This window comes from Orycteropus afer, unplaced genomic scaffold (genome assembly GCF_000298275.1).
Source record: "Orycteropus afer afer isolate SDZICR_OR568_19922 unplaced genomic scaffold, OryAfe1.0 scaffold00098, whole genome shotgun sequence".
NCBI lineage: Eukaryota > Metazoa > Chordata > Mammalia > Tubulidentata > Orycteropodidae > Orycteropus > Orycteropus afer.
The window spans coordinates 4,635,114-4,646,611 of record NW_006921685.1 but is presented as its reverse complement, the minus strand read 5'-3'; the positions used below and the strand labels follow the sequence as shown (position 1 = coordinate 4,646,611).

The 11,498-nt window shown below is 36.9% G+C and overlaps 1 protein-coding gene across 1 annotated transcript in view; it reads left to right on the top strand.

Annotated features, from left to right (window-relative positions):
- Positions 1 to 3,643: 3,643 nt before the first annotated feature.
- LOC103198603 (sulfotransferase 1 family member D1) overlaps positions 3,644 to 11,498 on the top strand; it is a 27,405-nt gene continuing 19,550 nt past the window's right edge. The window contains exons 1-3 of the mRNA XM_007942771.1: positions 3,644 to 3,791; positions 7,101 to 7,226; positions 8,255 to 8,352. Of these exons, the coding sequence (XP_007940962.1) occupies positions 3,644 to 3,791; positions 7,101 to 7,226; positions 8,255 to 8,352 (372 nt within the window). The remainder of the gene's footprint in view (positions 3,792 to 7,100; positions 7,227 to 8,254; positions 8,353 to 11,498) is intronic.

Below are 11,498 nucleotides of genomic sequence, written 5' to 3'. Positions count from 1 at the left end.
CCATCTAGATGCAACGATGGGTCTCTCCTCATCCAGAGCAAAGAAGAATGAAGGAAACCAAAATTCATGGAAACAATCAGTCCTAGTGACTGGTACACCATCCAATCTGCAGCCTATAGGACTATGAGACCAGAAGAACTAGATGGTGCCCGGCTACCACTGACATCCACTTGGAAGGGGATCTATGCAACACATCCTTGATAGAGAGTGAGAACAATGTGGAACAAAACTCAAATCATTTGGAGGAAAAAAAAAAAGGTGGGGACCAGGTTTGCTGGTCCAATAGAGCCTGGTGAAACCACTGAGACTATGGCTCCTAGCTGCCCTTCAGGTCTGGGATTGAACCCACACCTGTGGTTTCCAGCCAAACAAAAGACAGGCATATGAGTTGACCATTTACCTCAAGTAGATACACTCTTTGGAGAGAACAATCATGGGAGAAAGAAGGGCTGCTTATGCACAGGGAGACAGCTCAGGGGGCAAGAGTGTATGGAGCGATGGACACTGAGAAGAGGTAACTATGGGGAGGAAGTGGGAGGAGAGCTATTGCATTGTGGTAAACTGTGGTCAATGTCATGAGACAAAGTATATGCAAACTGCTGTATGGAAAGTGAATTTGCTCTGTAAATCTGCACCCAAATCACAATAAAAAATAAAAATAAATAAATAAAAATTAAAAAAAAAAAGATGGAAGGAATACACAGAAGTACTGTACCAGAAAGAAGTGGCCGATGTTCATGCATTTCAAGAGGTGGCATATGATGAAGAACCAACAGTACTAAAGGAAAAAGTTGAAGTTGCACTGAAGAATTGGTGAAAAATAAGGCTCTGGGAATTGCAGGAATACCAATTGAGATGTTTCAACAAGCGGATGCTGCACTGGAGGCACTTAATTGTCTATGCCAAGAAATTTAGAAGACAGCTATCTGGCCAACTGACTAGAAAAGATCCATTTTTGTACCCATTCCAAAGAAAGGTGATCCCACATAATGTGGAAATTATCAAATAATATCATTACTATCACATGCAAGTAAAATCTTGCTGAAGATAATTCCAAAACAATTACAGCAATATATTGACAGGGAACTTCCAGAATTGCAAGCTGAATTCAGAAGAGGATGTGGAACTAGGGATATCATTGCTGTTGTCAGATATATCTTGGCTAAAAGCAAAGAATACCAGAAAGATGTTTACTTGTGTTTTATTGACCATGCAAAATGATTTAATTGTGTGGATCATAAAAAATTATGGATAACATTGAGAAGAATGGGAATTCCAGAACACTTAATTGTACTTTTGGGTAGCCTGTGCATAGACCAGGAGACTTGTCATTTGAACAGAACAAAGGAATAGTGTACGGTTTACAATCACAAAGGCTGTGTGTCAGGGTTGCGTCATTTCCCCATACTCATTCAAACTGTATGTTGAGCAAATAATCCAAGAAGCTGGACTATACAAAGAAAAATGAGGCATCAGGATTGGAGGAAGACTTATTAACAACCTGAGATATCCAGATGACACAACATTGCTTGCTGAATGCGAAGAAGACTTGAGCACTTATAGATGAAGATTAAAGACTACAGTCTGCGGTGTGGATTACACCTCAATATAAAGAAAACTAAAATCCTCACAACTATACCAATGAGCAGCATCATGATAAATGGAGAAAAGATTGCAGTTGTCAAAGATTTCTTATTACTTTGCTCCACAATCAACACTAATGGAAGTAACAGTCAAGACAACAGATGATGTATTGCATTAGGCAAATCTGCTGCAAAAGATCTCTTTAAAGTGCTGAAGAGCAAAGATTTCTCTAAATACTAAGGTGTGCCCAACCCAAGACATGGTGTTTTCAATCACCTCATATGCATGTTCAATAAATAAGAAGAGTTGATGTTTTTGAGTTGTGCTGTTGGAGAAGAATACTGAAAAATACCATGGACTTCCAGAAGAACAAGCAAACAAATCTTTCCTGGAAGAAGTGCAGCCAGAATGCTCCTTTGAAGTGAGAATGGCCAGACTTCTCACCTACTTTCGTCATGCTGTCAGAAGGGACCATTCCCCGGAGAAAGATATAATGCTCTATAAAGTAGAGGGTCAATAAAAATGGGGAAGGCCTTCAAGAATATGGGTTTACACAGTGGCTGCAACAATGTACTCAGTTATGGCAAGTATTCTGAGGTTGGTGGCAGACTGGCTGACAGTGTTTCCTTCTGTTGTAATAGGGTTACTATGGGTCAGAGCCAACTTGATGGTACCTAGCAACAACAATAACAACGTTGAAAAGTTAATCTTTAAGGAAAATAATTTGATCATGAATTATTTGACAAAAATATTGAAATTTTATGTTCCTTTATGATTATTGTAAGGTAAAGATTATTTATTTTTGATAGGAGGGAGATCAAAGGTTTTTGTGGGACATAAAAGAAGCTGAGGGTTATCAAGTAAATTCATAGTCTTTCTTTATTACTAGACTGATTTATTTCAGATAAATTTGCATCTCTTTTAAGAAAGGCCTGTATTGTAAAATGAGTTTGATTTTAATAAAAAACTAATTATTAAACAATTTGAACTGTGACCCTCTTAAACTAAACTATTTAAATGGCAGCATAGGTGTGGTTTTGATTGTGGGAAAACTTAAAAAAGTAAGAAGATAAGAAACTGAAACTGTACCGCAGAAAAGGCACAGGGTAAATCACATCCTTCTTGCAGAGACTTTGAACTTTTATTCTTGAAGAAAAGTCCAGCAGCTGAAACAATGTCTCAGGAAGCTTTGTAACTTGAGTTTCTTAGATAGTTTCTGTTTTTCTAGAATTCAAGGTCTTTAAAAGAAGAGAAATAACTATCACCCTAAGCTAAATTGGAAAGAGCTATGCTTGGGAGAAGAACTTGTAATATAGTTTAAGTCCTTTCATTTCTTATAACAGCTATAACATTAATAAGCTTAATTTCACTAGAGTCCTGCTAAGAACATAAAATAATGTCATGTAATCACAAATCATTAGAGTTAGAAAGTTACTGAGAGAAATGTATCTCAAATACTAGAATCACCTCAAGTTTATTTCTTTTACTCTCCATCTTGGGGGATTTTTGTCAGTTAGTTTCTCTTCTTGGTGCCTTACCCTCTCTTTTCCCTCATTCTTGTGGTCTGTTGTAGATAATTTAGATAGAATAATTTCCTAGTCTACTCTGTAATTCAAGGGATCAGGATACAAATTTAGTTCACTCCTGACTTTATAATGATGAAGATTCGTTGTAGTGACAAAACTTGCTCGGGCTTCCTGACTATAAATCAGCAGCGTATATGAGATTGGGACACTTACTCCTGACTCCAAAGTCCAGTAACTTAATCTTATGTCTCAGAAATCTTTGCATAGGAAAATTTTGTGTGAGTCACTACACAAATAAAATCAATTTGTAACATCTAAAAGGCATACATGCAACGATAAGAGACCTCTTCGCTTGTACAAGACCGTCTCTTCTAAGGCTGACTTATGCTGCAGAGTACTGTGATCTAACACTGCTAAATCCACGGTAATGGCAATGCTATTGAATTATCGATTTATTTTTTGAATTGAATGATACAATTGAAATACATAACTTTTAATGTTCTGCATTTTATTTAAAATCTAGGCTCTCAGAAATGGATGACAAACTAGATATCTTCAGGAGGGAGTTAGCAGACATTCAGGGTGTTCCCCTATTCTGGAGCATTGCTGAAGAATGGTCCCAGGTGGAGTCATTTGAAGCCCGGCCAGATGACATTCTGATCTCGACCTATCCTAAATCTGGTAGAAACTTTTAATTTATTCATACTCACTAATGAAAAAATGTGTAAACCTATATTTGTAAACCCACAAATCTGTGGATTACTCATCATGTCTGCACTGAATTCATTAAACATTATTAAGGGAAATCTGTGACAGTTAGGCTAGTTTGGTCTTAATAAAAATTCACTTCCTGTTCTGAAAGGTTAGTGTTCAAATGGAAAATATATCTGTGGAAAGTAATACTGTGATCTTTCTTAAAAATTTAAATTTGGTAAAAACTACTGAAACTTCTTTTATATCATATGTACATGTTAGTGCTTAATTATTTTGTTTATAAAATTAAACAACTGCTAACCTGAAATAAGATACCAGGAAGAAAAATTTTGTAAACTCAATAAGAGCCAATGATTTTTATTTCTGTTTATAATAGGCGGATTTGGTTATGAAAAAGTTTTCTTATTCACCCAGTGATAGCTGTACAGATAAATATTATAGAAATGAGGCTCTTTTTAAAATTCAATTAACTTACTTGAGCCCATAATCAACCTAGTTATTAAACCCTCTAAAGTTAAGTTTGCTTTATAGTTCTATATTGTTCCTTAATGGGTTTCAGGAAAGTAATTTTATTCAAATGTATATTGACTACTGATCTTTTTTTAGAGTATGTAAATAAATGAATAATAATAATAATAAAAATGTTTCAAAATAACACGTAACAAACCCTGAGAGTAAAGGTCTCAATTTAGGGGTTTTGGTGTGTCCAAATCACTAACACTAGGTAGAAGCAAAAGGCTTCTAATAGAAAGTGAGCAAATTCACATAACAGACCTTTGTAGATATAAAGAAAGAAACTTGGTTTGACAAAATATTTTTCTTTTCTTACTACTTGACACTGCTTTCTGCATAGCTCACCAAACCCAAAATATTTAGGACTGAAAACCATGTTTCATTTCCTTGATGAAATGCAAGTTTGGAGATGAGAGGGAAATAACTGACAGATTTGCATACTCTATTGTGTCTGCTATCTTGGGGTATATTCAAAAGCAGGCCATGAAGATAATTACCAGAATGTATCTGTGGTAGATAAGGTTATGTGTCAACTTGGCTGGGCATGGTTTTGAGTGACTGGGCAGCTAGATGTAGTTGTTCCCCATGATGAAAGTGGTAATCAATCCTGTGGTGGAATCTGCTGTGAGCAGCTGAGTAGTGCTTTAGAGATGTGTGCTGTTTCCAGTATATAAAAAGATGCTTTGAGAAAGGTCTTGAACTTGTTGGCATCTCTGGATCCTGCATGTAGCTTAGTCTTCATTCAGCAACTTGTCGTGATGCCTACCCATCTTGGAAATGTTTCTGGACTTGGGTTAGTGGCCTACCATGTTGCTTGATAATCTTGGGACAGTGCCATTTTACTTGTTGGCGTTGGGTTTGTCAGCCTCAGCAGCCAGCAGCTGCTTGAATTAGGAGGTGCTTCCAGCTTCAGTGGGCCAGGAGCAAGAGGCAGCGCTGAAGCCAAAAGTCACCCAGCCCCTAGTGCTGGCACATTGAACTCCAACTTCTAGCCTCTTGAACTGTTTGTTAAAGCCATAGATTAGTAGTCTTTTCTATTAGAGCACCACTAGAGAACCAAGACAGGACCATTATGTGAATAGGTCAGCTATGCTCTTCTTGAGCTGAATTGTTTTGTCTGACATAATGAAAGCTAGATTGTTACTCGTAGCATAAGTATGTTCTCTTTTGGTATATTTCTTTTTCATTTTTTTTTTTTTTCTCTTTAAAAACTGTTCAGAATATGTCTTAAAAGTATGAATATATCAATGTCTTGTTAGTTCCGTTAAAAAGTTTATATGAACCAAGCCATGGGTCCTTTTTATTATTATTATTATTATTATTAGTTCTATAAACCACAGAAAACAAACCTTTCAAAAATAAAGCTTACAAGAATAGGTAAATTTGGATTTGTTTCTATCAGATTTCACAGGCCATAGTTTGAACCACTCACTGATAGGAGATATACTGTGCTATAATACACTTTGGAATTTTGACTTCTTTTCCCATTGGTTAAACCTAAGCAATATTAGGCGAAAAGTTCCAAAATGGCATTGACTTTGGCCCATCTTTCTTTTAGCACTGTAATTGTTAGAAGCACGTGATTTAATAGCACTCATAATTTAGGGAGAAGAAGGGGCAGTATTGTCTATAAATATTGTCCAGTGAAAGTAAAGTCTAAGATATCCAAATAACTGAAACTGAAACTAATCTAAAAGTATGTCCATGTATACATCATTCTTCAAAAAGGCTGCTGTATGAAGGACTTACTTATTGTAATACTTTATCAATGTAGTTTTTTAGTTTCCATCCATGATAATCCAATTAATGAACTATCCTTACATCTCTGGGAAAGTAAAAGGGGATGGCAAAAGTTAAAATGTTTTTCTCCTATGTCTTATAACGCTTTTTTTCAAACAGTGCCACAATAACACGATCATTAAGTGCCATACATAATTAAGTATTCTATATCCTAGTATGGGAGCTCTGGTAGCGTAGTGCCTAAGGACTTGACTGCTAACCAGAAGGCTGGTGATTCAAACCCACCAGCCGCTCCTCAGAAGGAAGGTTGGGCAATCTACTTCTGAAGTGATACTGCCTCAGCAACCCAAGGAGGGGTCACTATGAGTCGGGTCTGACTAGATGGCATATAACAACAACAACAACAACACATCCTAGTATGTGCTGGATCCATTTCTCTAAAGACTGCTGAGTCTCAATATGGTGAAAGACAGAATGATTCTTTCCACTCTACTAATTTAGGAATCATTGCTTTTTTTTTTTTTTTTTTACCATTGCCTTTCATTTGTGAGTTGCACATTGATCACTACCAGTGAAATTATAAAATTTCTCATTGTTTTCCCTTTTCTTCCCCATATCAGATGTTATATTTCAATACTTTTCAGCCTAACAGTCCAGTATTATTTTTTATATTAACAAGAAATGTGCACATTAACAATCAGTCATTGTAGTGGTCAGCCATCACTCCCCTCAGTCATTCCACCCAGGGTGATATGCTATTATTACATAAACAGTGTATTTTTAATACCTCTGCTTTATGTCCTTCTTATTTTTATGGTTATATTAATCAGAATTACACACAATGCACATGTGTCTTTGTTCAATGTACAAATGGATGCCTCCTAGGAAATGGGATAAGAAGGGAAATGAAGCAGAAATACAAAGCAATTTTGCTTTAGATATTACAGAACTCTTTCTTTATTGCTACTCTCATACTATTTTTGTCAGGAAAGTTTATAGTTTCTTTTTTTTTTTTTTTTTCAGGAACAACCTGGGTCAGTGAAATATTGGATTTGATCTATAACAATGGGGATGTAGAGAAGTGTAAACGGGATGCAATATATAATCGAGTGCCATTCATGGAATTGATAATCCCTGGAATCACAAATGGTATTTTCACTAAATTGCTCCTTTTCACCATAGAGGTTAATCTTTTTGTGATCTCTGAAGAATTCTTAATGGAAAACCATGTAGACAGAGTTAGGGCAGTTGATTTATAAGAGTGGAGAAGCAGTGGTTAAGCATTGGAATGGTAACCAAAAGGTCAGCAGGTTGAACCCACTAGCCACTCCATGGGAGAAAGATGTGGCAGTCTGTTCTTGTAAAAATTTGTAGCCTTGGAAACAATATAAGGCAGTTCCACTCTGGCCTATAGGGTCACTGTGAGTTAGAAGAAACTTTAGGGCAATGGGTTGAGCTGGGTTTGCTATATTAGAATGGTCAGAAATTGACTATGCAAATAACTATTTTATACAGTTCATCAACACAAAGATAATATCTGCCTAAGAACAGATTTTGATATAGTATATTTTGTCGTATTAAGGTATATGGAAGTCTTCAACATTTAAATATTGTGTGTTCATTATGTAGACAAAATACAATGTTTGCCTTAATATAGATTTATGTGTACTGCTATTTAGCTGATATTTTTACAAACTCCAGGAGATAGACTATAGAACTACATGGTTTTGCATTATTAAAACTGTTTAAGATAGGCATGAGAGTATTTAGATTTAATTTGATCTTAGATTTTGAAGATCAGAGAGCTGGAAAGGTATTTTGAAATCCTCTAGTTCAACTTCTTCATATAATTGAGAAAGAGAGAAAGACAAATGAAAGAAAAACCTGGACATCTCCACTCTTGACCCACTGCTCCTTCTGTTCCATTAAAGAGTTATATCTGTAGATTTTATACACACTTATGAGGGCAATGAACCCCTTCTCATGATAGGAATAAAGCAGTATAGATATTCAGAATCTATCATTTTTTGCTCTCATGGTAGATTTAAAGGGTATATGAAGTCTCGCTATTTCAAACTATACAGTGAGATTACAGTTCATAAAAGCTTAGATTATGTTGTAATTGACTTTTATGACTTCACATTTATAACATAGTTTGTTCATTTTTGTGCTTATAGGCATTGAGCAATTGAAAAACATGCAATCTCCTCGTTTAGTCAAAACACACCTCCCTGTACAACTTCTCCCTTCTTCATTGTGGAAGAATGACTGCAAGGTAACAAAATTTAAAGAAATTTTATTTCTTATTTGTGTTGCAATTTCTTTTACTAATTATTCAGAAAGACAGATTTGGTATTGAAACCTATGGAGAAATCATTGTAAAAATAATAATATGGACCTATAGCCTAGGGATTATGGCTGTAGGCAGGGAGTAGATTCAATGCCCAAACACTGAAGAATGGTCAGATTTTTTATTCTCAGGGATGCCTATCATTCTAACAGAATTCCTTCACTCACTGTCAATTGCTTTTAAACAATAATCAACCCCAAAATTTGTTTCCCCCAGTTTATCAGAATTTCAAGTGACAGATATGGTGGATTATAATTTACAGATTAGTTTTAGGCTTCTTTTTATTAATTTTTTATTGAAGTATAACACTCAGGGATAAACATGCCTAAATCATAAGTATATAGTTTAATGAATTTTCATAAAGTGAGCATGCCCATGAAATCAGAACCCAGATTAAGAAAGAGAAAATTATCAACACCCTAAAAACTCAGTCCCTGCCCATTTCTAGGCAGTAACCCCCCTCCATAAAGGTAGTCACTATCCTGAGTGCTTCCATCATAATTGTTTGCCTGTGATGCCCGTAAATATGTTATTATCAGTTTCCATAGAGTTGATTCTGACTCATGAGGACTCCATGTGTGTCAGAGTAGAACTGTGCCCCATAATGTTTTCACTGGGTGACTTTTTGGAAGTAGATCACCAAGCCTTACTTCCCATGTACATCTGGATGGAATCCAATTCCAACCTTTCAGTTAGTGGCTGAGTGTGTTATTTGTAATCTTTCAGGGGCCTTTGTCATTCAATGGTAGAATTCTCACCTCCTGTTTGAGAGACCTGGGCTTAATTTCTGGTCAATGCATCTCAGGTACAGCCACCACTAATCTGTCAGTGGAGGCTTGCATGTTGCTACAGTGCTGAATAAGTTTCAGCAGAGCTTTCAGACCAAGAGAGCCTAGAAAGCAAGCCCTGGCAATCTACTTCTGAAAATCGGCAAGTGGAAATTCCATGAATTACAACATTCTGATCCCCACTTGATCATGGGCATGGCGCACGACCCAGTGGTATTTTGTTCTATTATGCATGGGGTTGTCATGAGTCAGGGGCCAACTCCATGACAACAACAATAGCAAAAGCCTGAAGTCATAAAGGATATACTCTTGAAAGTTTATATTTTTATGTAACATTATACTTGTGATATATATCTGCTCTGATTACCCAGTGCTACTCTGACAAGAATATACCACAAATGAGATGGGTTTAATAAACAGGAGTTTTATTCTCTTACAGTTTGGAGTCTTTAATCTGAGTTCAAAGTGCCAAGCTCTAGGGACTGGGTGAAAAGCCTCTCAGCCTTGGGCTTCAGCTTTGCCTCCTGCTCCCGGCTCACTGAAGCTAGAGGCTTTTCTTTACTCAGATAGCTGCTGGCTGCTGAGGCTGACAAGCCTAAGATTGACAACTAAAAAGGCACAGTCCTGATGTTACCAAACCATATGGAAGGCCATTCATTCAAGTCCATGAAAAGTCCCAAGGTCAGCAGAGCATGGCAGCCTGCTGAGCAGTGACATGGCTACATGCAGTGTTCAAGCATGCCGTAAGTTAGAGACCATTTTCCAAGTCTTTTCCTTAATACAGGAAGCAGACCACATCTCTAACGCAGCTACTCAGCCGCTCACAGTAGACTCCACCATAGAGCTGATTACCAGCCTCATCATGGGGCATACTACATCCAGCTGCCCAGCCACTCAACCAGGCCCAGCCAACTTGACACACAAACTGAACTACCATGATATCCATATTGTTGTTTTCTTTAATGTAACACAGTGGACTTGGCTGTATCAACTATTTTACTTGCATTGTAGATGCAAACATAAATAATGACATTCTCTGCATGTAACCACATTATGGCCCTTATTTAATTTTTGTGAATACTACTGTGCTTCTTCTGCATGCTAGTTGCCAATGAGGGACACCATTATCATTACTATTGGAAAATATTTTCAAAATTACTACCTTCATGCACACTCAAAGATTTCATGCATAAAACAAAATTTAATCTCACATCAATCATTATAATCTGCAATGTTTATTATGTAGCCATGTTATTGGGCAGAATGAAGGATGTTGAAACCTTATTGCTAAATTTACTCAAAAAGTAAGGTTTGGCAACCTACTTCCATAGTTATAGCACCTTGGAAACCCAAAGAGCGGTCGCTATGAGTTCAATCCAACTCGACGGCAGTGCATTGCATTGTTGCGTAATAATTTATTTGAGGTGAAAATCAGGCATTTCTTTGTTAGTCTTAATGACAACTTATGGAAAGCAAAACATTCTAAATTTGAAGATGTGGTTGCAGATGTTAGGGGCCGTCAAGTTGGCTCTGACTCACAGTGACACTATGTTCAACAGAACAGAACATTGCCCAGTCCTGCACCAGCCTCAAAATCCTTGCTATAACCAAGCTTGTTGTTGCAGCCACTATGTCAATCCATCTCCTTGAGGGCCTTTTCCTTTTTCATTGACTTTCCAATATACTAAACATGATGTCCTTCTCCAGGGAATGGTCCTTTCTGACAACATGACCAAAGTAAGTGAGAAGAAGTCTGACCATTCTTGCTTCCAAGGAGCATTATGGCTACACTTCCTCCAGGACAGATTTGTTAGTTCCTTTGGTAGTCCATTGTACTTTCAGCATTCTTCTCCAACACCACAAATCAAAAACATGACCTCTCTGTCTTCCTTATTCATTATACAGCTCTCATATGCACATGAGGTGAATGAAAACAGCATGGCCTGAGATGGGTGCACCTTAGTCTTCAAGGAGACATCTTTGTTCTTCAGTACTTTTAAGAGGTCTTTTCCAGCAGATTTGCCCAATGCAATACATCGTCTGATTTCTTGACTGCTGCTTCCATTGGTGTAGATTATGAAACCAAGCAATATGAAAACTTTGATAACGTCAATTTTTTCTCCATTTGTCGTGATGGCAGTTATTGGTCCAGTTGTGAGGACTTTCTTTTTTTTTTTTTTTAATTGTGATTTGGATGAAGATTTACAGAGCAAATTCACTTTCCATACAGCAGTTCACATGTACTTTGTCTCATGTCATTGACCACAGTTTACCACAATGCAA